Below are 25,532 nucleotides of genomic sequence, written 5' to 3'. Positions count from 1 at the left end.
TTTAAGCGGCATAAGAAGGCCTACAAATAATCTGGAATAGCCAAGATCCAATGATGCACAGGGAAAGCTTCACTGAAGAAAAAACGCGTAAAATAGGCCTTTTTCGCGCATTTCTCTGCACTGCGAGATAATTATGCATTTTTGATTTATGGCTATACCAGATTATTTGTAGGCCTTCTTACGTCGCTTAAAATAGTGTGCGGGCATTATCTGTACGTTCAGCCGTTTGGTATCTAGCAGCCTTTAAAATTCATAGATTTTTGGCAACATTCGTTACCAGCAATATTTTACCGTGAACTGCAGTAGATCCAATACTATAATAGTTAGGTTATACTAGTCTATAACCTTAGTTATAAATACTATAATAGTTAGGTTATACCAGTCTAGAACCTTAGTTTTAAATACTAAAATAGTTAGGTTATACTAATCTAGAACCTTAGTTATAAATACTATAATAGTTAAGTTATATTAGTCTAGAACCTTAATTATAAATACTATAATAGTTAAGTTATACTAGTCTAGAACCTTAGTTATAAATACTATGATAGTTAAGTTATACTAGTCTAGAACCTTTGTTATAAATACTATAATAGTTAGGTTATACCAGTCTAGAACCTTATATTAGTTATAAATACTATAATAGTTAAGTTATACTAGTCTAGAACCTTAGTTATAAATACTATAATAGTTAAGTTATACTAGACTAGAACCTTAGTTATAAATACTATAATAGTTAAGTTATACTAGTCTAGAACCTTAGTTATAAATACTATAATAGTTATGTTATACCAGTCTAGAACCTTAGTTATAAATACTATAATAGTTAAGTTAAACTAGTCTAGAACCTGTTAGTAATAAAATAATAGGCTTTAATAGTTAGGTTATACTAGTCTACAACATTAGTTATAATAGTTGGGTAATATATACTTTTAGAGTAGTTTATGTTAGTATAAAAACTTACCCCTAGTCTAAAATTACAAGCTTTGCTAAAGTCAAGAAGACATAAATTTTAGTTATAAAATTACACATGACAATTATTCAACTTATTCTCTTTCTTAAAACATAAAACTGAATAAGCCACAATATTAAATCCGTTTGGATGCTTTGAAATATTTTGTTTAAAGAGTGATTGCAATATTTAGGTCAGGTTTAGACTTACAGTCGATTTTAAAATTGTGAAAGTTAATATCTCTGAGGCTTACAGGCGGCTGCCGAGCCCTATTTATTTGTTAGATTCTCATATACTTTATAAGCTAAATGTATGTTTGGGTCCGAAGAAATTAAATTTTTCTTCACATTCATGTCTATTGGCAGATTTTAGCATTTAAGTAATATCCAATGATTTGATGAAATACATGCTACAAAATTTCTGTTCTTACTTTTTAGCATGTGTTGTAATGTTATTCTTATATAAATTTTGAATATGATTATTTTTGTTTTACCAAAAACTTAAATTAATTCTCAAATATAATAACCAATTTTGTGAAAACTGTTTTTTATTAAATTGGCAAATTAATTTCTCTACAAAATCGATAATTGTTAAACACGAATATTTTACTGAATAACCAGGGAGGGGGGGGGGGGGCAATAGACTGTAAATTATATTGGTACTCAAAGTTTTGATTACTAACATGTTCTCCCATTCGCTGAATTAAAACTTTTATACTTTTATAAATCATGATTTTGTGTTTCAACTAGCAGTGTTCAAACTTTTAAACCAATTACTCATGTACTTTATCTTTGGGGATGTACATCAATTTATCGCCCATTGTCTTATCCCTTAAGTTCCTTCTTTGTAACTCATGAAAAGTTAAAACTTCAATAACTACCTTTTTTGTTTGAAAGATAAAAATTTCAGAAATATATTTTTATAAGATATCACCCACGGGAGCCGTCGTCAAAATGGCGAATATGATACAGAATCACGCGCAGATGAACAGAATTATCAAGGAACAAAACTATAGGGAGATGGAGCTAAAAAATGTCCAGGTTAATACATTTTCAGAAGGATAGATAGGTAGATACATAGATAGAAAAGTAGATAGGTAGATATATGGTTAAATAGATGGATAAATTCATAGATAAATACAATGTGTTTTTTTTATGAGAACTTTTTTAAAAGCAATTTTACCCCACTTATAGTTATCAGAATTTAATGATTAACGGCTTATTTTCTTCGTTTTTTATAACCATTTATAGAACATCGAAAAAATATTTTAGCTTTTATCTAAAAAGTACAGTAAAATAAAAAAAATCAAGACTTGGGTGTCAACATCTAAAATTTTATAACAGCTTTCCTTTTCAAAAAGAAAGATAGAATAACAACAGCAAATTCGCATAACTAATCTTCTAAAAGAAAATATAATTTAAACTTTGATTTATAACATACAGAAATTTCAGGTAAAATATTAAAAGTCTTTGTTAATTTTGCTTTTATCAATTATATATGTTTTTATGTCAACAAGGACCTATACATCCATAACACATAAAGAGAGGACTATATAAACAATGACATATGAATTTACAATATTTTTGCCAAACATTATTAATTGGCAAATTACAGTTTTTTGGCATAATTTTGAATTTATCTTTTATTTATTTCGCACCTATTTTGATCCATATAAATCTTTACAGTTATGGATTTGCACTATTTTGAACTTGCACACAAAAATACGAATATTTATTTTTAACATCGTATTATAAACAGCTTTCCGCAGATATTAAAACGAAACTGGTATTAATTTTAAAATTTTTAGTTTAATATTCGTGTAAAATTGTGTCTGTAATACGATGCTATACAAGGTTTTTCAGTATGTCTAAGAACCAGTTCTAATCCATCGGATATTATTTGGTTTCGAGGCTGTACTGAAAAAAAATTTAATTATGCTGAAACTCATTTATTTCTTTTTCTTTTTTTGCTTTAATCTCATAACTATTTAACATTAAGATTGATATCTCCGATTTTCAAACTTAAAGAAATATAATATCTAGCATGTTTATAATTATATAGTAAATGCTCCTTAGATTTAACTTTGGAAACTTTGAGATTAGCCCGGGCCTTTACAACCACAGGGGCCAACCAAACAGAATATCTTTTATATGCGTATCTGTGGTCAACTGTCTATAAAACCATTATAGAAATAAACAATACTAACTTTTTAAAAGTAATGAAAATTCAATTATTCTTTTTAATTAAATTTCTATACAATTATGAAGTGTGTGTTTTTTAAGAGTGTAGCTACTCTATAACTGGGGTATATTCGTACATCCAATGACAATCAATAGAAGATATCTTTATTTGTTAGGGAAATTGCCAGTAATAATTTTTCTGTATTTTCATAGTAAATTTTAAAAGATTTTTAATTGTAGTTTTCAAAGATTATTTTCAGTGGCGTGCGAAGCACTTTGTCTAGGGGGGGGCATTTTGAAGATTTTGTAAAATTTTGCCCCCCCCTAAATCAAAGTGCCCCGGGGGGGCACTTTGCTTTAGGGGGGGGCATTTTGATTATATATACTAATCTTAATTAAGGGCGTTTTAAGGGGTGGGATTATTTGATTATGGGCCTCCTAGTCCTTATCCCTTCTTCCCCATCCCTTCCCCCATCCCTATTTCCCATTTATATCCCCCACCTCTTCCCCCCATCTCTTCCCCCCCCTATCCCTTCCCCCCCCATCTCTTCTCCCCCATCCCTTCTCCCCACCCTGCAATGACCGAAGGGAAGGGAGCTAGAAAGCATCTTCGTAAAAATAGTACAGAAGATAAATTAACCTTTCCCCCCCCCCGGGCCCCCCCCTCCACCACAAAACATTTTTAATGGGTGGAAGGGGATGTTATAAAATCTCAGCAGGAAGGATGAATAACCCCATTAAAAAAAATTGGGGGGGGGGAGGGGATAAAAACACTCATTTTGGAAATAATTTACCAAAAATTAACCTAATACCTATGAAAAAATGATTTTAAATATTTCTTTATTGTATGACAACAAGGATGACAACATTTTTAAGTAGCAAAGCACAAAAATCATTAATAAGAATACAGACAAGTAGATTTAAAGAGCATCTGTTGAAATAAATATATATTTTAGGTAGAAAAAGTCACAAATCCTTTTTCCTGTATGTTGTGTGATGACAGTCAAAGTAAATTACATACTGGATGCTCGAAACAGTGAAAAAAATTTTTTTTTAATATTATAATCCATAAAAACCAAAGATATAATGAACTATGTAAAAAAATTTTAAAAATTACTTGTCCTTTCATTGTGATAAAAAGCAGAAACCATTTAGAAGGGCGCGAAGCGCAAATTTTTTTCTTCAAATATGCAGGGAGGGAGGGGTTTTTGGGCTATTTAGTACACTAGTCCCCAATATTTCATAGCAGAAACCATTTGCAAGGGCGCGAAGCACAAATTTTTTTCTTCAAATATGCAGGGAGTGAGGGGTTTTGGGCTATTTATTACACTAGTCCCCAATATTTCATAGCAGAAACCATTTGGAAGGGCGCGAAGCGCAAATTTTTTTCTTCAAATATGCAGGGAGGGAGGGGTTTTTGGGCTATTTATTACACTAGTCCCCAATATTTCATAGCAGAAACCATTTGGAAAGGCGCGAAGCGCAAATTTTTTTCTTCAAATATGCAGGGAGGGAGGGGTTTTGGGGCTATTTATTACACTAGTCCCCAATATTTCATTGCAGAAACCATTTGGAAAGGCGCGAAGCGCTAATTTTTTTCTTCAAATATGCAGGGAAGGAGGGGTTTTGGGGCTATTTATTACACTAGTCCCCAATATTTCATTGCAGAAACCGTTTGGAAGGGCGCGAAGCGCAAATTTTTTTCTTCAAATATGCAGGGAGGGAGGGGTTTTTGGGCTATTTATTACACTAGTCCCCAATATTTCATAGCAGAAACCATTTGGAAGGGCGCGAAGCGCAAATTTTTTTCTTCAAATATGCAGGGAGGGAGGGGTTTTTGGGCTATTTATTACACTTGTCATATTGTCAATATTTCATATAAAAATTTCTTATTCGTTGGCTCAACAACTTTGGGACTTTAATGGAATTTTGATTGGTTGGTTAATTAAGTCGAGTTTCCATATATTTCATACAATAATTGTAATCTATATAAGGGGTAATTTTTTGTATCATCATTGGGGATGTACAAAATTTCTTTGGTAAAAAGTTTATATTATACAAAATAAAATACTTCCTATAACCTGGTTTGTTATGTTCAGTGAAAAAAGGTCTGTTTGGTAGGCGCGAAGCGCCAAAAAATTTTTTTTGGAGTATTTCTTGATCTTTTTTTTGGAAACTGGGATAGTTTTGCTTTTTGTAGGGTAGGGGGCAAAAAGGGGCATTTTTGTTGACCAGGGGGGGGGCAAAATGGGGCATTTTTTAACATTTAGGGGGGGGCAGGGGGGGCGGTTGCTAGGGGGGGGCAGAGGGGGGCGTTTTGGTCGCTAGGGGGGGGCGATTGCCCCAAATGCCCCCTTCGGTTCGCACGCCACTGATTATTTTAGCTTGTTATTGCTGTGACATTTATGGACATACTCCAGCTTGCTAGATTCAATAATTTAAAAGCTAAATTGTTAGTATTATTAAGTCTGTGACTTTGAAAGGTTTGTGAAGTTCGAAAATTAATTTGATTCTTTATTATCTTCAAGCGGCTATGTCTTTACTCTTAGGCCTCTGGTGACCTTTCATAAGGAAAAACATGTTAATTGATATCTATTTATACGTATATCCTGCCTATTTATGTTCATATTTCGTTTTTTAACAAAACACCAATCGCCTGCATCCATATAAGCCACGCCACTGATTGCGGCTTCAGATTCGGTTGCGTTAGGCAGGCACGCAAAAGCTATTTTTTTGTAGGTAGGGTTATTCAACTTTTGAGGTTGGGGGATGGGGGGGGGGGGTAAATTGACATGAGTAGAATAATTACCCCCTCATGTTAGGGGTGGTGGGGGGGGGGGGGGTTGTACTGTTAATCACATTTTGAATGGTAAATGCCAAATAATGCTAAGGGCTTTGAACCTTGGCGCAAACCACTCCAAAAAAGTTTGAGGGGCTTTGAATGGTTGAATGGGTATGTAATATCCCTGCTCCCTTGCGTCTGCCAATCCTTAAAAAAGGTCTAAATTAGGTTCTTTTTGTGAGTAAATGTGAGATGAATACAAATAAATACTAAATTAATGTAATTAAGATTCATTCAGAGATGCTTCTACATACACGTATCTATCCTTATACTAAAGTAACAGGATGTCTGTCTGTTTGTGTGTCTGTGTGTTTGTTTGTACCGAAGGATCTCGCTAACCGCTGAACCGATCGGGTTCTCCTTAACAGGGTAGATTCTTATAGGTCCCAGGAAGGTTTATAACTATTTTGGGGGAGGGCACCACCAACCACCCTCCCAAGAGAAATAATAATAAATCGAAATTTTTATTTTAAGTATAGAAACTCCTACGTAACATTGCGAGGTATCGTATAAAGAGACTCTTACGCAACATATCGTAGAAACTTTAACGCAACAAAAAACCAAACATTTAAAGTGCCACTAGAGGCTTCTAGGGGCGTAGCCGCTAGTATTTGTAATAACAAGGATGATACCATTAGTAGGAAGTGTATCAGTAACAAGAAAAAGAAAAAGTAAAAAAATTGGGAGGGTCATTTTTTTTACTAGGGGAGAGTTTTCTTTGGAGGGCGGTGGTCCCCTCACCCAAAATAGTAATAAAATTATCTGCACCTATGAGAAGCAACATTGTTAAGGAGAACCATATCGTTTGCTAGAATCTTTGGTACAGACAGAAATTCTGTTACTTTTATACATGGGTTTAAACAATAACCCCCCTCCACCTTTGACCATGGGGGCTAAGAGTCAACTATCTGTATAAGAATTTTATTGATAGAACGCAACACAAGGAAGGACGGACTGACAGACAGATGAACTGATCAATATCATATCTACTGAACTAACAATGAATTTACTAGCTTTTTATCTATATTTTTTTATTTATACCTATACTGCGCAACTTCTATGCGGCTCTCCTTTTTACAAATGGATTTATTATTTCTTAGATCTTACACCGGATTATCATGTACTTTAATAAAGTGAAACTTGTAGCTGGATAAAATAACGATCTTCCCATCTATCCATTTTACCCCATCCCCTCCCCTCCTACTGGATGAACGAACTGACCTATAAATGTTGACCATGGTAGCAACCTAAATTTATGAACATTATCTCTAGTCATAATATCCACGTATATCCTAAATCCATTCTTTTACAAAACTGAAGCTACTCTAAAACAATCCCATTTTAGTTGGTACGTCCATAATTATGAAATACAATGATTTGGCTTTCTTATTTATCCTAAAATATAAAGTTGTAAGGTTTTTGTGTCTCTAGCTTAAGATTTCAATAACTACTGAACCGATTGAGTTCTCAATTTTAGGGAAGCTTCACATAGGTCCTAGAAAGGGCTATATTTATTTTAAGACTTAAGTCTGTTGGTGACTTGGAGCTATTTTTTGTCACCTTCCCTATCCTTAAAATACAACGCTGACCCCTAGATAAAAGTGGCGCAGCCGCTAGTTCTACATAAAAAAAAACAGAAGAAATTGAAACCCTTAAAAGACCAGGAAAAAGCATAATTCTATACTTTCTTCATAAAGTAGATCCTTATCTATATTTTTTACCTAGCAAAACTTGGAGCCCCGCAGGGATGTTCCAGTGCTGAAAAGGTTGGCATCCAGCAAGGAGAAAATAAGCAACATGGTCACAGGTAACTTTAGGGACAATTAGTACTTTCAGACAAAGGTTATTCAGTAAACAGGGGTTAGTTGTATGTTTCTTAATCTTCTTGTGCTATATCTTGCAGATCTTTGGTAAAATTCCATTAATTCATATATGTATATACTTTCGGCTACGCCCCTAGAGGCCTCTAGGGGCACTTGAAGAGAGAGTCGAATTTGATAACCTAATTTCTTATTTTAGATTTTAAAAGAAAAAGTAAAAAAAATTTTTTTGAGGTGGGGGGGGAATTTTTCATTTTTTGGGGGGGGTTGGGGGTGTCCCACCCCCCAAGAAAATAGTTATAAACCTTCCCTGGACCTATGAGAAGCTACCCTTTTAAGGAGAACCCAATCCGTTCAGCCGTTAGCGAGATCCTTCGGTACAAATAAACACACAAACACACAGACACACATCCTGTTACTTTAGTATAAGGATACTTAGTCTGTGCACCAAGCATCTATATACTAGTATACATTCTGAGGGGCAGGGAAAGGCAGGAAATATACCCAAAACCACACAGTTCGCTAAAATGGAAAAATTAAACGGTTAATCTAAAACTTCAGACAAAAAACCGTTTTACTTTATATGATAGGATTAGTATCCTATTTACTGTAGTAACTGGGTGTTCTGTAAGATCTAGTAAACGGCTAGATTGATAGATCAAGATTTTTTTAGTTAAAAAAACTTGTAACTTGAGGGGGAGTAGGTCAAACCTGCCAAGAAATAGTGTCCCGATAAAAGGTATCTATCACAAACAAGAACATGGTTATATTATATTCAGGGCAGCCGAATGGACGGAAAGCAAGAAAAAGAAAGAAGAAAATTGAACCCCTTTGCCTGAAACCTTTAAGGTAAAAGTTTTTAAAATAATTAGATCAAAATTATTACTAAATTATTGCTTAATTTGACCTACATCACCTTAACAGAAATTATTTATCGTATTTTCTTCGTCGTCGTGAAAAAAATTTCAGAGGCAAAATATTGCCTTAAAAAGTTGTATTGCCCATGTAAAGGATCTTGAAATATTAACAGACTAAAAACCAAGGGACTATAAGAGATAAGACATTGGATAATAATAAGATTCCTATCCCACATACAAAATCACAAAATTACCTCTTTTGAAGATTAATTTAGTTGTTTGAAAAGTGTGGAAACTATTAGTATGGAACCAAACACTATGAAGAAATGTACACACAGTGTTTTAGTCAACGAATAATTAAATGTGGTTACAAAACTTTGGGCACAAGTGCCATTAACAGACCAATGTCCCCTTCCTCCCTGACATTACATTATCATTCTTTGGACAAAATAAATTTATATGAAGCTGGCTGCAAAGTCTCTTTCCTCTTCTCATGAAAAAGCGTGTCTTTGTCGTATATGTCCAATCCTCCCATAAGGTTAAGAATTATTATGCATTTGACATTTTTTGATATTATAAATAATTATTATTGAAGTAATAAAAAGTAATGATTAATACGAGGAATAACAGTAATGGAAATCTCCATACAAACAAAGCTTATAAATCATCAGTGGCGTGCGAATCGAAGGGGGCATTTTGGGTAATTGCCCCCTCCCCCACACACACACTAACATCCATTAAGACAGATGGGAGTCAGTCTCACTGCTACTCTGGGACTATTAACTCTACTTATAAAAGTAACAACAGACCTAAACTTAAGGAAAGCTTTGCTGAAAAAATTACATTTATAATTAATTTTTTTCTATTACCACTAGAAAAATAACATGAAATATTAATGAAAAAATGTTATATAATAAAGCAAGGTTAAAAATGCTTAATGCAGGAATAAGAGACCAGAGATGGGTTTTTGAAAGATATATAAATGCCGCGTTTTTTCGACATTTTTTAGACATTGGTTGATTGAACGAAGAGGATAGAATTTCAACAGAGTATACAACTTAAGAATTCAAAATTTTAAATTTATTAGTTTAACCATTTGTATAATGTCTAATACAGCTCTAAAAAGATGCATTAATTAATATGAAGCAAAAATGGATTGGAGATAATTTGTTTTTCTCCTATGAAGGCCGTACCAACAAAAGCGAAATAATTAAATAAATAGTTGTATTCTCTGTTTAGATTTCGCTAATCGAAAAAACGCGCTATTCGTTTTATGAAAACCCATTTCAGGAATTTGACAAACAATTATAGTATGTAAAATACCCCTACTTTAACCATTTTTGCCCACTTCCTCATGCTAACAAAAAATATCTAAATTTTCGGTAATTTCACCCAGCCAGAAACGTCGTAAGGAAAATCGTAAGGAGATATTTACTATATTATAGCAAAAATCGAATTTACGATTTTATAGGGATTAATTCGAATTTGTAGTAAAAATCGTGACTATCGTATGTATCTCGCATTTTATGTTTGTCAACACACACATACAAACAGACACACAACCAACATTTTCAAAATCATTGTGTGAGAAATATAGTTTATAAATTGGCCACTAGGTATTCACATTACTTTGTATAGACAATTATAATCTTTCTGTTTTCAAACAAAATAAATTAAAAACTGGTATAACATAATACCAAAATGTGTTAATGGTCTTTTATTGAAAAAAAATTTTTTTTAATCATTTTCATTTTAAACCACAGCAAGTGTACAAAAATTAGACAAATGGCAATTAAAATAAGATGAATTAGGTAAAAATTTCTAAGTTCCTCACAATTATAATTATAATGGAAACAGATTTAAAATCACCCTTATAATTTCAGAGGTAGCTCAGAGATACACCCTCTCTTTCTCTCTCTCTTTCAGTATGGAAAGTACAATTAGTTTATGTTATGAATATTATTGTTTTACGTAACCATTTCCTTACCCAAAACTACACGATGTTAAATAAATTTTTTAATGTACTTTTTATTTACAATTTTGGTACGATATCGCGCGCGATACTTACGATATCACTTACGAGTTCGTAGGTGTATCGCGCAGCTCTAAGTACCTTTTCGACCATTTATCGTAACATATCGTCGATGTGCATTGGACGACTATTTAGCAATATCGTAAGAACTCGTGCTCGATTGCTACACGATATCGTGCGCTACTTTCTGGCTGGGCAGTTGCTATTTCCTATTTCATTTATTGGTCAATCTTTCATCAAGTAGGGGGGAAGGAGGGGACAGGGTAAAGAGGATGGAGGTTGGAGATCATGGGGGTAGCCCGCAGTGTGTTTCACATAACAACGAAAATCTAGTGTAGGTTCTAAGTAATAATAAATTCATTGAATCAAAACTGATAGAATTAAATTATCATATAATATATAGTATAGCATAGAGTGACTGATCAACACAGTTTAATTAAACATGTTAATTCTATTTGATAAGTCCAATACACAGTGTTTCATGTTAAAAACAATCTTCAGTTGGTTATAAATAAAAAGACATGATGCTTTAATGAGCATAAGTTTTAAACTGTTTATTAAAAACAAAAGCTGATTTTTTTCCTCCAGTGGAGGTAAGGAATAAGTGGGGGGGGGGGGTTATTTTGCGATGAAGGAAGATCTCGATCATAACTATTCTCGGATGTCTTCAAACCTGTTCCCCTCGCCCTTATTTCTTATTAAAACTCAAATTAAAAAGTAGAAGGGCGATTGACTTATCCCCCTCCCACCTTAGGCTTCTAGGGGGCGTTCGTTGCCCCTAGTCTTTCTTAAAATAAAAGCTATGTCTTGCATTTTTTTTCAATTAGGTGTTTGATCACGAATTGCATATGGTAAAAATATTTTTCTTATTTAATTGTTATCCTAATAAGACAAAAGTTATGCTTGAAAATTGTTTTAATAGCTATTATTATATGTTGCATTTTTAGATAAACATGAGAATTGTGATCAAAATTGGCGTATCATTTGTACTCATTTGCGTCATTTTTATTTTCAGATTTCTATTACCCTTCATCTATTTTGCATAATAAAAAAGGGGGAAGGTGGTGAGGTATTTAAATTTTAGCATTTAACTATGACTAATGTTTCTTATTTAACACATAAAAAAGCAATATGTACTTTGTAGTAATGAATATTATGCATGATATATATAAAAAAAATTGCTATAATAGTAATAAGATTTTTTTGTCTGTAGTGAAGGATCTTGCTAACCGATATGGTTCATTTTTACAGTAAAGCCTCTTATAGGCTCTGAGAGGGTTTTAGGCTATATATTTTTTTTAAAAATAAGTCTGGGTATGGTTTTGGGCTACTTTTGTGCTCTCCGAATATAGAGCCCCTAGATTCTAGAGGCGCAACCGCTAGGAATGATATATAATGTTACTCCACCTATATAATGTTGTCCAGACATTTTAGCAGGACAACAAAAAAGATAGGTGAACTTTTAGTTTACCTTAAAAACTATGTCTTTATAGATAAATTTAAATCCTTTCCCCCTATGATTATATAACAGCAAGCATAAACAGATTTAACAATCAAAGTTTGAGGAAGAAAAATATATCAAAATCTATTGTTCTTTAACATTTAATAAAAATTAATTTGATCGACCTCCAAACAAATAAATAATTTATAGTTTTGCCCAATTTCTTTCTTCATTTTTATTAAAATCAGGTTTATACTGGTTCAAATGATTAATAAAACTTGGAATTTTTGGCAGAGTTTAAGGGATATGCTAATGCAAGATAAATTAATCATCATTATCCTAGAAATGATGTGTTGACATAAAAATTATAATGCTTCAGTCAAATTATTTAGAAATAGAAATTACTTTTATTGAATTTTTCTATAGAGATGTAAAATTCACTTTTTGTTGTGGAGAGGGGGAGGAGTTAGAGTATTTTTTTTCCGTAAGGGGGGTCCTACACCCCATGAAAATAGAAGATATTTCTAATATAGTTTTTTTTGTTAAAGTAAAATAAGTATTATAACTTCAATTTATAAGCATCTAATACTGAAAACGATTGGTTTGTAAGCTTTGGGGTCTTGAATATTACAAATAAACTTACTTATGTCAAAAATTACAAAGGTTAACTTATTTACTAAGTATATTTGCGATTACTTTTATTTAATGAAATCTTCCAATTTTTAACATTTACAAAACAGCCTACTTTATTGCATCAAGATCCATGACAGATCTATATAGGAAATAAACGTCTATAAATGAGCTCGAGTCTTCCAATGGTAAAGTGTTTAAAACTCATAGTACTCCAATAATCCTCATTAAACTCTCATTGACCAAAGCGATAAGACCTTTATCCTATTTGTTTATGGAATGAATTAAGTTTTTTACTTCATGTAGATATTTGAATTACATTGAAGTATTTAATCCTTATTTTATAAATAAAAAATATACGTTCATAATAGAGTAAATCTAAGAAAACTGTATTTTAAAAGAATTCAATTGTGGCGACACTTCCTTTGTGTTAAAATATTAAAACTAAAATCTTAATCATATTAACCCTTTGGTGATGGTAATGTGAAAAAAATATAATTGAAAAAATCTTTTTAAAATCATTTAAATTAATAAATATTTACTTCTTTCTTTTAGATAGTAATGGCGGGGGAGGAAAATTGATTTATTGAGAAATAGATAAATAGATATGTATTTATAGAAAACTAGCCAATAGCGATATAGTTATATTGAGCCAACTCTAGTGTAATATATAAACAAATATTAGGGCGGGATTCTCCTTCCATATCTATTGATCATTTAGAGAAGCCGGTCAATGGTAATTTGTTAGTATTATAGCCTTTAAATATATATTAATTTCTCTTTCATTTTACTATCCCTAAATTTTCGATAATAATTTGATTTTGAAACAATATATATTTATGATTAAATTTGTTGTAAGAAAGCACAAAATGTAGAAAAATACATAATTGATATATTTTTGATTATTTCCAATTTTGGTAATTTAAGCTGCCACTAATATTAGGCATTTCCGTTGATTTTCAGGTTCTTGTCACTTGTCTGAGAAGCAACAGTATTAATTCATGCCTTCCACGACTCGAACCCGAAACTACTTATAAATGATTGAAACTGTTTAGACGGACGGCTTACTGGTCGGACGTAAAAATATATCATAATCATAGATTAGTTGCGTTGCTAAATATGAAAGGGATTTTGGTGCTTTTCCGTAAGGTGTATAGTCGAAAAAAGAAAACCTCATTCCACATATTTTTAAAATTAACTTAAAATAGGAAGGGGTATTTTTAAGCCCTAACCCTATACCTGCGGTGCTGTAACCCGGCGGGACCACCCCGTATCCAACTTAATCTTATCTAATTAGACCTAAAGTTTAAAAACAAACTAAAAACTACCCAACAAACTTCAATATAATTAATAATAAGCAGAGTATGTTTTCTGTGATCGAGTAGGCACTTTAAGGTGAATCACCGAGATTTGTGTGTGTAAATAACCATATGTCTATTTCAAAAATAATGGATTAAGCCAGAATATTCATCTCCATCTATAATCTTATTGTCATACACAGACAGACAATAGACATATATATTTAGATGGTTCATCTGGCCACAAAATTCATTAAACTTAAAAAGGAAATTTTAGCAGACAAACTGCTTTATTATTGTTTGTTATACACAATTCTTTTTAATAATAGCCGAAAACCATCCCAAGGCTTAATCATGAAAATAAATTAGCCCAAAACCATCCTGAGACCTTTTGAAAACTTTCCTAAAAAGGAGAACTAAATCAGATTTGTTGTTGTTGAGATGTTAAGCTCCAGATAAAATACCTTACTACTTTACATAATAGGATATACTATGACTAAAGGACAGTTTAAATTTTAGAAAGTTATAAAAAGAGCATTTTTATTCATATAGGAAAAGCCAAACAGGCCGAAGGACAACGTGAATTATAGAGTAGATTGTCGTGGGTAATATCTTATTTAGCAGCCCAGTAAATCCAATATATCTGAATTTCTCAATTGTGTGATGCAAAAGGAACAGAGAGACGAGATAATAATTTATCCAAAGGAATCAACACAAGAAATATAAAAATTTAAAATTTTAGTATCGAGGATGTCCCGATGCGTCGAGCAGACAGACGAACATTAAACGCTTTGAACAGAAGAAAATGTGACAGGTAAATGTTCATTTTTTTTAGTAGCGAAGCTACTCCATACATAAATAATACTTATTTTGTCTGTATGTCTGTTCGTTCTTTTATCAGTAACGGCATTAATGTAATTGGTAGCGTGTTTGCTTGCTGTGGTGCGTTGGGGAGTTGTCTGGCTTAGATAGGACTTCCAGACAAAGGTCGTGTAATCAAAGAGTTTGATTCAAGGTGCATGGAGGGGGACATCATTCCCTGAGAGATATGTGGAGATCGGATTATTTTGGATGTTATTAAAGACAGACTCTTAAAAACACTTAAACAAAATACTCTTTGTCTATCAATTCATTATTGATATATGTTGTTGATTAATATCTAAATTATTTATAACGTTCCATTTAGACATTAATTTCCTATTAATTATCCTTTTGGAAAAAATCCCTATTTTCAAAGTGGAACCCAAGAAACACCCCTCTCCACTTTTGTCTTTTAAAAAAAGTAGTTTGAGGCTTTGCTGTATTAGTGACACACTGGTTGGTTTGTATAAAAAGGTCATCAGCCAAAAAATCACCCTTAAATAGTGCTTCAGTTATATTGCAAATTAATTACAGATATTTCTTGGTCATAGATATAGGGATGGGACAATGAATCGAAACTTCAGTTTCTTGGCTGTCTTGAACTTTGAGAACTATAACATATGCAACGTTTCCTATTTTGGCTAATTTAAAAGACTTAAGGCAACAGCGCACAGAATGCCGCTGAATTTGTTACACTCATAGCAGACCAATCTCAAAGGAAATAATCAACACAGATGCTTAAAGACTACAAATTCATATTGAGCAAAACTAATTTGTTTGTTTTAGACAATTATTCATTTTTAAAGAACGTGTCCTAACTTTTATGATTTTGTTTTAACCCATTTGTGACGAGTTCCCAAAGTTCGAAGTTTTGATTCACCAGGGTTCAACAAAATAGATTTTTTGACTAATTAATCAACAGAATTCAAAAAGTAAGATATCAAATTAAAATTGCGTTTTAATAACTTAAACCAACTTAATTTATAAAAATTAAATTACTTAAAAAATAAGAGGACTACAAAAAAAAAGATTACATATCTAAATTCTATGGATCATTTTACATCTACTACTTACTAAAAACACTGACAAGCTATTTTTAAAAAAATCACAAAAGTTAGGACACGTTCTTTATTCTTATTTAAACCACCATTTTTCAATTTCCGATTTTCTTTTTTTTATGTCAGTTGATATTAGGTATAGGGAAAATGAGAACTCTCATTTGATTAATTGCCCATTGTCCTATCTTTATATCCCTGTGCTAAGTAATATTTTAGGCCAGTGTGGGGGGGATGATTAGTCTATTTTTAAATTCTAGGATTCTATATAAATTTAGGCCTTCAATGGGTTTACCAGTTATCGTTTAATTCTTGATAAATATTTTATTCACAGTACTTAATTAATTATTCTTTTAATTTTAACAAGCTGAACAATAATACCTACTGCTGCTATATCTACAGCATGAATAAGAATAAAGGAAATGTCTTGACCATTGAACGGAATTTATAACCCTGCACAGGATGTGCAATTTCTACACTTCAAAAAAATCCTTTAAAAAGCAAATATATCTAATGTTCAATTACATATTACATATATATCTAATAAATTTATTTCAAAAAGTAAAAATATGTGACAGAAATTAATTATTCATTAGAATTTATATTTATTATATTTAAATAAATAAAAAATGGTTTTAAAGCAAACTAAACACACATAAAATATTGGATTTTTTTATCCAAATTTTTTGTTTGGTTCTTTCAGATCTCGCCTATTGATTGCACGACTATAAATTGTACTTCGCCCCTATCCTAAGGATATCTCCTACAAAAAAAATGGAGGGCGATTTTTTTGTTTTTTTTTGGGGGGGGTGGGTTGGGGGTGTCCCACCCCCCAAGAAAACAGCCTAAAACCACCACAGAAGCAGTAGGTATATATCCTGAAGAGTAGAATCCGATCGGTTCAGTGGTTACCGAGATCTTAAGCTTCAGACGGACTGACGGACGGACAGACATCATGCTACTTTGTATTATAGATACAGGTTATGTGCAGCTAAGGAATTCCTTACTATTATTAACATTATGTCTTTATGAAATATCATAGGTATATGCCGACTTCATAGCATAAATCTTATTCAATTGAGAAAAAAGGATAGGTCATCAGAGTAAAAATAAATTAAAGAGTACATAATTATTAAACCTAGAAAATTGAGAAAGTTTTTTTTTATTTTGCGTGTATCCATTCCTGGAAATATAGAAATGTATCTATTTCGTGTTTCTAAATAGTTTAGAAACAAATTGGTAATGGGTTTCACAAATAAAAGGAAAAGTAAAATTAATTTATCAGTGGATTCTTCCCTATCCTCTTGGGCGTGGGTACAATAAGATGATAAAAATGTTGATTTAATGTAATTTCATTTAAACTCTATTTATATGATAAACAAGCGGCTCCACCCCTAGCCTCTAGGGGCTACAGGAGAATTAAAGGATAATACATCACAGGATACCCCATAATATAAATTTTTTAGTGGTGGAAATGTCACACCCCTTAAAAAATAGCTTAAAACCACTGAAGGACCAGTATCTATAATTCCTGACAAGCACTACCATGATGTTAAAGAGATTACTGAGATTTTAAGCTACAGACAAGCATATATTTTATATTTAGAAAAAGCAGCCTAATACCTGCCTTAGACCTATTTAGAGCTTTCCTGAAAAGGAACTGGACAAAAAAACTTACCACTATATATTATTGGAAATATATGCTTTATTGTGTTACCTATCCTATAATATAAAGTAGTAAGCTTTTTTTGTCTGCAGGATCTTGCTAACTGCTCAACAGACTTGGGTCTTCTTTCTCTTAAAAATAATGAGTGGGTGTCCACCTCCCCCCCCCCCCCCCTTACCTCAAAAACCCCTAGAGTCCTTTAGGTGAATAGCTGCTGTGATATATAAAACAGCTAGTTCCAAAGTTTTTAGGGGAGCTTAATAATAACTATTAACAGGTATTTGGCTATTTTTTGGTGAACTAAATAAAGTTTAATAGTAAAAATAACTATTCTATTTTTCAGGCAATTGATGTTTTGCGTTTCCTGCACCATGCTTCTATTCTGGGCTATTGGCATTTCATCTATGGTTGTTTGGTATCTTTATAGGTAAACTTACAAACTGAAATTTTTTTTAGATAGATACTAATGTTATGTAGTTGATGGATATTCTTTTAATAGTTGAGTAATGAATAACATAATTTTAATATTGCAGCTACTTTATAAATAAAGAACTTAAATTACGGACGTCCATTGACCAATAGGTGATATATAATAACACTTCTATGATACATAACACTGGCGGATTCGCCCCTAGAGGCAAAATTTTGATTCAGATATACATCAAAATAATTTCTAGTGATGTTTTCCGTCCTCTGTAGTCTATCCGTCGGGAAGGTGATAGGTTCGAATCTCGGCCCGACACCGCGTCATAACTAAAGACGTTAAAAATGGTTCCTACTGCTACTATGTCAGATGCGCGACGTAAATAGTTAGAGTGGGGGGAATGCCTTGGCCCAAAACAGGCGCAACTCGCTACCATACACAGTTGGGACTTCTCAGACAAAGGTCGTGCATCTCAGAGAGTTGGTTGTCTGATGGGTGAATGGACGCTTTACACCGCAATCATAAGTATTGTATGTATGTTTCAAGGTGCGTGGAGAGAGGTCTAGTTACCTAGTACCCGAAGCGACACCTAGCCCCCAAGAGTCTTAACTCTTTTAGGTTGGAGATCTAACATGAAAAGGGAATATTATATTATGTAGTTGTATTGTAAAGGGCAAATAACATCCATATACTCCTAACAGTTGAAGTTAGTCTTCAGTTATAACATGAGAAAGGTCAGAGTTTCAAAACCCTTCACTTATTGAGAATCCAGGAATATTCCTTTACAAATTAAAGGATGAATTATTTCAATTTGGTAAAAGCTATATTAAAGAAATAGATATATATTATACACCAAATGGAAAAGTAGAAACAGAATAAATTGGTAATAAATTGTTTCTTGATTATTCTCATTGATAGATATAATTTAATGATAAAATAAATATATTAATTCTTTGGATGTTTTAAGCAGCAAAGATGATAAAGTCAATCTCTAAAAGAAAGAATACATTTCCTACGTTTTATGTCATTTTGTTGCTCTTTGCTTAGTTGTTTATCTAAATTATTAGGGAAACAGTTTGGACACTGCTAGTATATACAATCCAATCTAGATTTTTAAGCCAACAAATGTGACATCACATCAAGTTTATAAAACTTTGGGGTCCATTGTTTATAGTCCAATGTTCCCGTCCTTTCTGGAAAAGACGAATATTTCATGTGCCATAGCTCTGCACAGTTTTTATTTATGTATGCATACTGAAAGTTACTTGTAACTGTTTAAAAATTCACGAGAACAAGTACAAACAGGATCACAAATTATAAGGACAATTATAAATTTTAACTTTAGAGCCTAGTTAGTAGGGGTACTTTCAATTTTAATTTTATTTAGATTATAAATAATTTTTTTCTAGTGGCAATATTTCTTGGTAGAGTGGTGGAACCTTCCCATATTTATAAATATGAGAAGCTACACTGTAAAGGAGAACCATATCGGGAAAGTGGTTTCCGAGATACTTTCGGAAAAAAAACAGTCAATGGACAATTATGTCCTTAATTGACACATCTTAAATGAATTTTTTGAAGAAAAAGAACAAAATATTAATTTTTGGAAAGTATAAACATGTAATTTCATACAGTTCACCTTTTTTAAACCAGAAAAAAAACTCATCAGGGACGTCTAAGCTTTTTATTTTGAGGGTATGAAATGAAAGCCGGGTTTCAAAAGTTTTAGGGGGATAATCTAATGTATTCTTAAAATTTTGAGGTGGGTAAAATGAAGGGTTTTCAAAGTTAAAGGAAATTTAACACCCCTTTACTCAAAACCTTGAAAGTCTATGTTCTTTTATATAAAATATTGCAACAAAATCTAAAAACAGTACATTCCTTTAACTTAAATATGCAAATAGTTTTTATTCCACTGAATTTACCAATTCTAATACTACATTTTACATATTAAAATTATAAGCGTGCAGAAGATGTGTGTTGGGGAATGTCTAACTCCACACCAAACCTAAAACAAGATATCAGAAAAAACTGCTTTCATCTTTTTCACCCAATAAATGTTTTCAACCCTCCTGTTAAAACCGTTTGCACACCACTGCGTTCTTGGGACCTCAACTCATATCTATCTATCTAGGAAGGAACTGAGCTCCCTGGGACCTCTGATAATATTTGGTCCTACTGTAATATTCTCCTCTATATCTATCTATCTATCTATCTAGGAAGGAACTGAGACCCTTGGGACCTCTGATAATATTTGGTCCAACTATGATATTCTCCTCTATATCTATCTAACTATCTATCTAGGAAAGAACTAGGAGACCCCTGGGACCTCTAATAATATTTGGTCCCACTGTGATATTCTCCTCTATATCTATCTATCTATCTAGGAAGGAACTGAGACCCCTGGGACCTCTGATAATATTTGGTCCAACTATGATATTCTCCACTATATATATCTATCTATCTAGGAAGGAACTGAGACCACTGGGACCTCTGATAATATTTGGTCCAACTATGATATTCTCCTCTATATCTATCTATCTATCTAGGAAGGAACTGAGACCCCTGGGACCTCTGATAATATTTGGTCCAACTATGATATTCTCCTCTATATCTATCTATCTATCTAGGAAGGAACTGAGACCCCTGGGACCTCTGATAATATTTGGTCCAACTATGATATTCTCCTCTATATCTATCTATCTATCTAGGAAGGAACTGAGACCCCTGGGACCTCTAATAATATTTGGTCCCACTGTGATATTCTCCTCTATATCTATCTATCTATCTAGGAAGGAACTGAGACCCCTGGGACCTCTGATAATATTTGGTCGAACTATGATATTCTCCACTATATATATCTATCTATCTAGGAAGGAACTGAGACCACTGGGACCTCTGATAATATTTGGTCCAACTATGATATTCTCCTCTATATCTATCTATCTATCTAGGAAGGAACTGAGACCCCTGGGACCTCTGATAATATTTGGTCCAACTTTGATATTCTCCTCTATATCTATCTATCTATCTAGGAAGGAACTGAGACCCCTGGGACCTCTGATAATATTTGGTCCAACTATGATATTCTCCTCTATATCTATCTATCTATCTAGGAAGGAACTGAGACCCCTGGGACCTCTGATAATATTTGGTCCAATCTTCTCTATATCTATCTATCTATATAGGAAGGAACTGAGACCCCTGGGACCTCTGATAATATTTGGTCCCACTGTGATATTCTCCACTCTCTTCTTATTTTCTGCTTTTGTTGAAATAGCCATCAGGTTAGTATTAGTCTCAGGACAATAAAAACAAGGATGACAACATCCATAAAAGTGAAGCTCTGAAACGGTTGGACAGCGGACATTAACACTTGTATAGTGTCAGAACTGAATAATCAGAATATAAATGAATAAGAGTTAAAGCAAAATTGTGAGTAAATATGTTAAAAACTTCTTGATACAGGATAATGTTTATGGACATACTTACATTTTTAGAACTTGATTATAGAGTTGCTTTGCTTATAATATTGTACTTTGTTGTCCTAGGAATCAATATACAAAAAATCAGAACAATCGGATAATTAGATCACATAAAAATTAGTTGTTAAAAATGTAAAAAAACAACATGTTTAAAATGGACGTACGGGCATTCTGGTAATGATTATAGAGTTGCTACGCTTTCTAAATATGTTTATAAAAAAGCTATTTTTAAAAAAGTCATTTAAAAAAAATATACTTCTAAGGTATTACAAATCAACTCGACGTGTGATGGACAAAAGTTTGTTTAGCATCTCAAATCTTCATGAAATTAAACATTGGATCGAACCAGGTACATAATATATGTATAAGAATCAACAACAACAAAAACTTCAGATTGGTAGACATACAGACAGACTTAAGATACACAAACAGATACAGAGATAGCAATTAGATACATAAACAGATGGTTAGACAGTTAGCTACACAAAAACATTGACTATTAGATACACAGATTGTTAGATAGTTAGATACAAAAATATAGATTAGATATATAGATAGATACATAGTTAGATACACAGATAGATAAATAGTTAGATACACAGATGGATAGCCAGTTAGATACACATATAGATGCACTTATTGATACACAGATAGATAAAGATATAGATACCTAGATAGATTGACAGATAGAAAGACAGTTAGATACACAGATAGATAAAAAGTTAGATACGCAGATAGAAAGACTATAGATACACATTTAGAAAGACAGATATATAGACAGTTAGGTACACAGATAGATGGAGAGTTAGATAAACAGTTAGATACACAGATAGATAGACAGATAGATACACAGTTAGATTTACAGTTAGATAGACTGATAGATAAACAATTATATACACATGTAGTTAGACAGTAAGATACACAGATAGAAAGACAGATAGACACACAGATAGATATAAATTATATAGACAGTAAGATAGACAGTAAGTTAGAAAGATAGATAAACAGATAGATCCTATATAATTTTATTATAATCAGATTTGGTGAACTATGGATGGGGACAGTATAATATCGACGAAGAAGCAAAATTACTGGATGAAAACAAGCTCAGAAAAGAGAGACCACCTTTGGAGAAATATGTTTAAAACAGTTATTTTATGTTGCATTTGTCTATTTTCATTTTAAGTTTGTGAGTTTTTTTTATTCAAAATTAAAAATACTGACTGGATTTATATTTTTTATCAGAAATTGACAATTAATTACTGAATATGGCATTTTCGTTCATCAGGCTTGGTCAGTATACGAATTGACGTATGGCCACTAACAGGTTCCAAGAAACAAGGATGACCAAGAGGGGGGGGGGGGGGCAAAGTCTCAAGAAGAAAGAGTTATTCATTTTTTTTATGGGGCAGGACGAGGGGTGATAGGAACACCAGCCCCCCCTTCCTCAAAGAAACACATTGGGAGTGGTATGTCTAAAAATAAATCACCTGTTTCAGCTTCTTTATGGAATTATCTTTTCTTATTTTTGCTTAAAAGTCTGTAAATTTAAAAATTTGACAATAAAAGTATAATAATAAACCATTTACAATTAAAACAAGAAAATTCATCAAAAATAAAACACAGTTTGTTAATTTCATTTTTACAAACATGTTTTAGAATAAACTAAAGAGTGGCCCTACGCTCTTGAAATTTTAATCGCTGCATATAAAAAAAAGAATAATGTAGATAACTATATTGTAATTTTATAAGAATATTGAACTTATAGTGTCGGACTGATTATGACGTCAAAAAAATTAGCCAATGAGAGGCCATTATTGACCAATGGTAAAATTTATAGTGGCCTCTCATTGGCTAATTTTTTTTTACGTCATAATCAGTCCGACACTTTTACTAGGTTCAGAATATTGTAATTTAAATAAAATGAAAGAGATAAAGCGTATTTCTAGTATGGCTTTGAAACCTATTAACATCTGTTGGATTAGAACCGTTTCTCAGCCATTCTGAAAAATCATGTATAGCATCGTATTACAGATAATTTTCTTCGAATATTAAAACAAAAATCATAAAATTAATACAGGTATTGTCAGTCCAGGCCTTCGGCCCCTCGTGGCCAGCAAAACCTGCTTTAATCTTATAATTATTTAACTTAATATCCACGGAAAGTTGTCTATAATGCGATATAATAAATAACTATTCTTTATTGGTAAATCGCGATATGTTGTGAAAATCACCAAATTGGATTTTTGAAATGAAAAAACAATAATTTTTTTAATGATTAATAAAATTGGCTGTGACAGTTAAACTAAATGCCCGCGATATACCAATAAAGATATACCACAGTAGATTTGAAAATTTAAATATTTTTTTTTAAAGATGATTGGACTTATAGGCATAAACTTTATTGTTGATCCTTTGTATTTCTTTTAATTTCAATGCTAAAAATTTTTAAAAATATTTTTATTTGCTAAAATAATCAGTTTTAAAAGAACACAGTAATAGTGTCTGACTGATTATGACGTAACAAAAAAAAAATTAGCCAATGAAAGGCCGTTATTGACCAATGGTAAAATTTATAGTGGCCTCTCATTGGCTATTTTTTTTTGTTACGTCATAATCAGTCAGACACTATTACTGTGTTCGTTTTAAAATTGTATTTATTTTGTCAAATCTTTTCTATAGTCGTGAAATGGTATTAATCTAGTGCATTCGACAGTCTCTTTTGTCATATTTCTTCATAAATAATTTATAGCAAAGTTGGTGATTAATGAGTTCGTGGCGTAATAAGGAGGGAGGGTGGGGGATTAAGAATTTTACCCCTCCCCCCCTTGTCCATAAATAAAGAACAATAAAGCTAATAAGTCAAATTATCTTGCAAAATATTTTATTTTAGTTCTGTTTCAAATCTATTATGGTTCCAATTCTATATTGCTTTAATTTTTTATTAGTTTCTTTAAATTATTTTTTTAATTTTATCATCATTTCATAATCATTTTATAATCATTTCATAATTATTCTATAATCATTTTATAATCAGTTTATAATAATTTCATAAGCATTTAAATATTTTAATAGCAAAGCTTCTCTGCTAGTTTTGATATTCGGTCTGTTAATAAGAAGACAAAGAAAGTCCCTCAATGACGTCATAAAAATGATGGATGAGGAGAGGAGGACAGAGGAGTGGGAAAGAAAACTTCTAAAAAAGAGATGGATAATCCCTCGTTTTTATGACGTAACATGCTGATTTTTTGGGGAACTTTTTTCGTCTTCGTTAATAATACTAGTTTTTTTTTCTAAATCTATAAGGAACAATGCAGTAAACTGTAATACAAAGTTAGTTTGGATATTTATCAAAGGGTTTCCCTATCTCACATTCTCTTTTGCCCATCCCTGTTTGTATAGTTTCCTGATTCCTTTCCCATCCCTTTCCCTTTTTTAATGTGATTTTTATGCTACTACTGGAACTTGTGTCATATTTTTTGTCATATTAATTCATGTACCATAAATTTTAATGCATCATGACTCATTTTCCAAGAACTATTACTATTTATGTGCGTTATATACAGATTTTTTGTCTACTTTATCATAGAGTTAAGAAGGCATGAACATAATTACTCCCATATCACAAATAGCAATGACAAAGGTTAGGTTAGGTTAAGTTCGATTCATTGAGGTTAATTTAGGTTAGACTGAGGCAGGAGTTATTATAACGTTAGGTAAAATCCCATTGGTGTGCAATGACAATGGAACCCCTAAAAAGTGATGATAGTGCCTAAAAAAAACGTTATACAAAACAAATGACAAATAATAGGTAGTATTAAAATTGACCAAAGGTAGGCCAGTATGACGTCATTTGTTTAGGCACTATTCATCAATTTCGAAAAAACCCACAAAATTAATATAAATATTGATTTTCTTGAATTTAGCAAAGCATTTGATACAGGCCATAAGGTAAGAATTAGGAAATATTGCTAAGGAAATAATTTGACTTC

The 25,532-nt window shown here is 32.2% G+C and overlaps 1 protein-coding gene across 1 annotated transcript; it reads left to right on the top strand.

The window, feature by feature from the left end:
* Positions 1-1,853: 1,853 nt before the first annotated feature.
* Positions 1,854-23,344, top strand: LOC145329818 (uncharacterized). Its single transcript, XM_080174219.1, has 8 exons — positions 1,854-1,989; positions 7,697-7,778; positions 8,571-8,640; positions 14,792-14,863; positions 17,975-18,058; positions 21,244-21,342; positions 21,804-21,889; positions 22,579-23,344. The coding sequence occupies exons 1-8, from the start codon at positions 1,903-1,905 to the stop codon at positions 22,683-22,685; spliced, it is 687 nt and encodes a 228-aa protein (XP_080030345.1). The 5' UTR covers positions 1,854-1,902; the 3' UTR covers positions 22,686-23,344.
* Positions 23,345-25,532: the final 2,188 nt, after the last annotated feature.

Source organism: Acartia tonsa, chromosome 10 (genome assembly GCF_053477335.1).
Source record: "Acartia tonsa isolate MP-2025a chromosome 10, ASM5347733v1, whole genome shotgun sequence".
Classification (NCBI taxonomy): domain Eukaryota; kingdom Metazoa; phylum Arthropoda; class Copepoda; order Calanoida; family Acartiidae; genus Acartia; species Acartia tonsa.
The sequence above is the reverse complement of the archived record's forward strand: the minus strand, read 5'-3'. Positions and strand labels throughout refer to the sequence as shown.

Coding starts and splice junctions, on each gene's coding strand:
- LOC145329818 (XM_080174219.1), top strand. CDS start 1,903: ATGGCGAATATGATACAGAATCACGCGCAGATGAACAGAATTATCAAG. Junction 1,990..7,696: donor TGGAGCTAAAAAATGTCCAG/GTTAATACATTT, acceptor TTTTTTACCTAG/CAAAACTTGGAGCCCCGCAG. Junction 18,059..21,243: donor GTTGTTTGGTATCTTTATAG/GTAAACTTACAA, acceptor CTATCTATATAG/GAAGGAACTGAGACCCCTGG.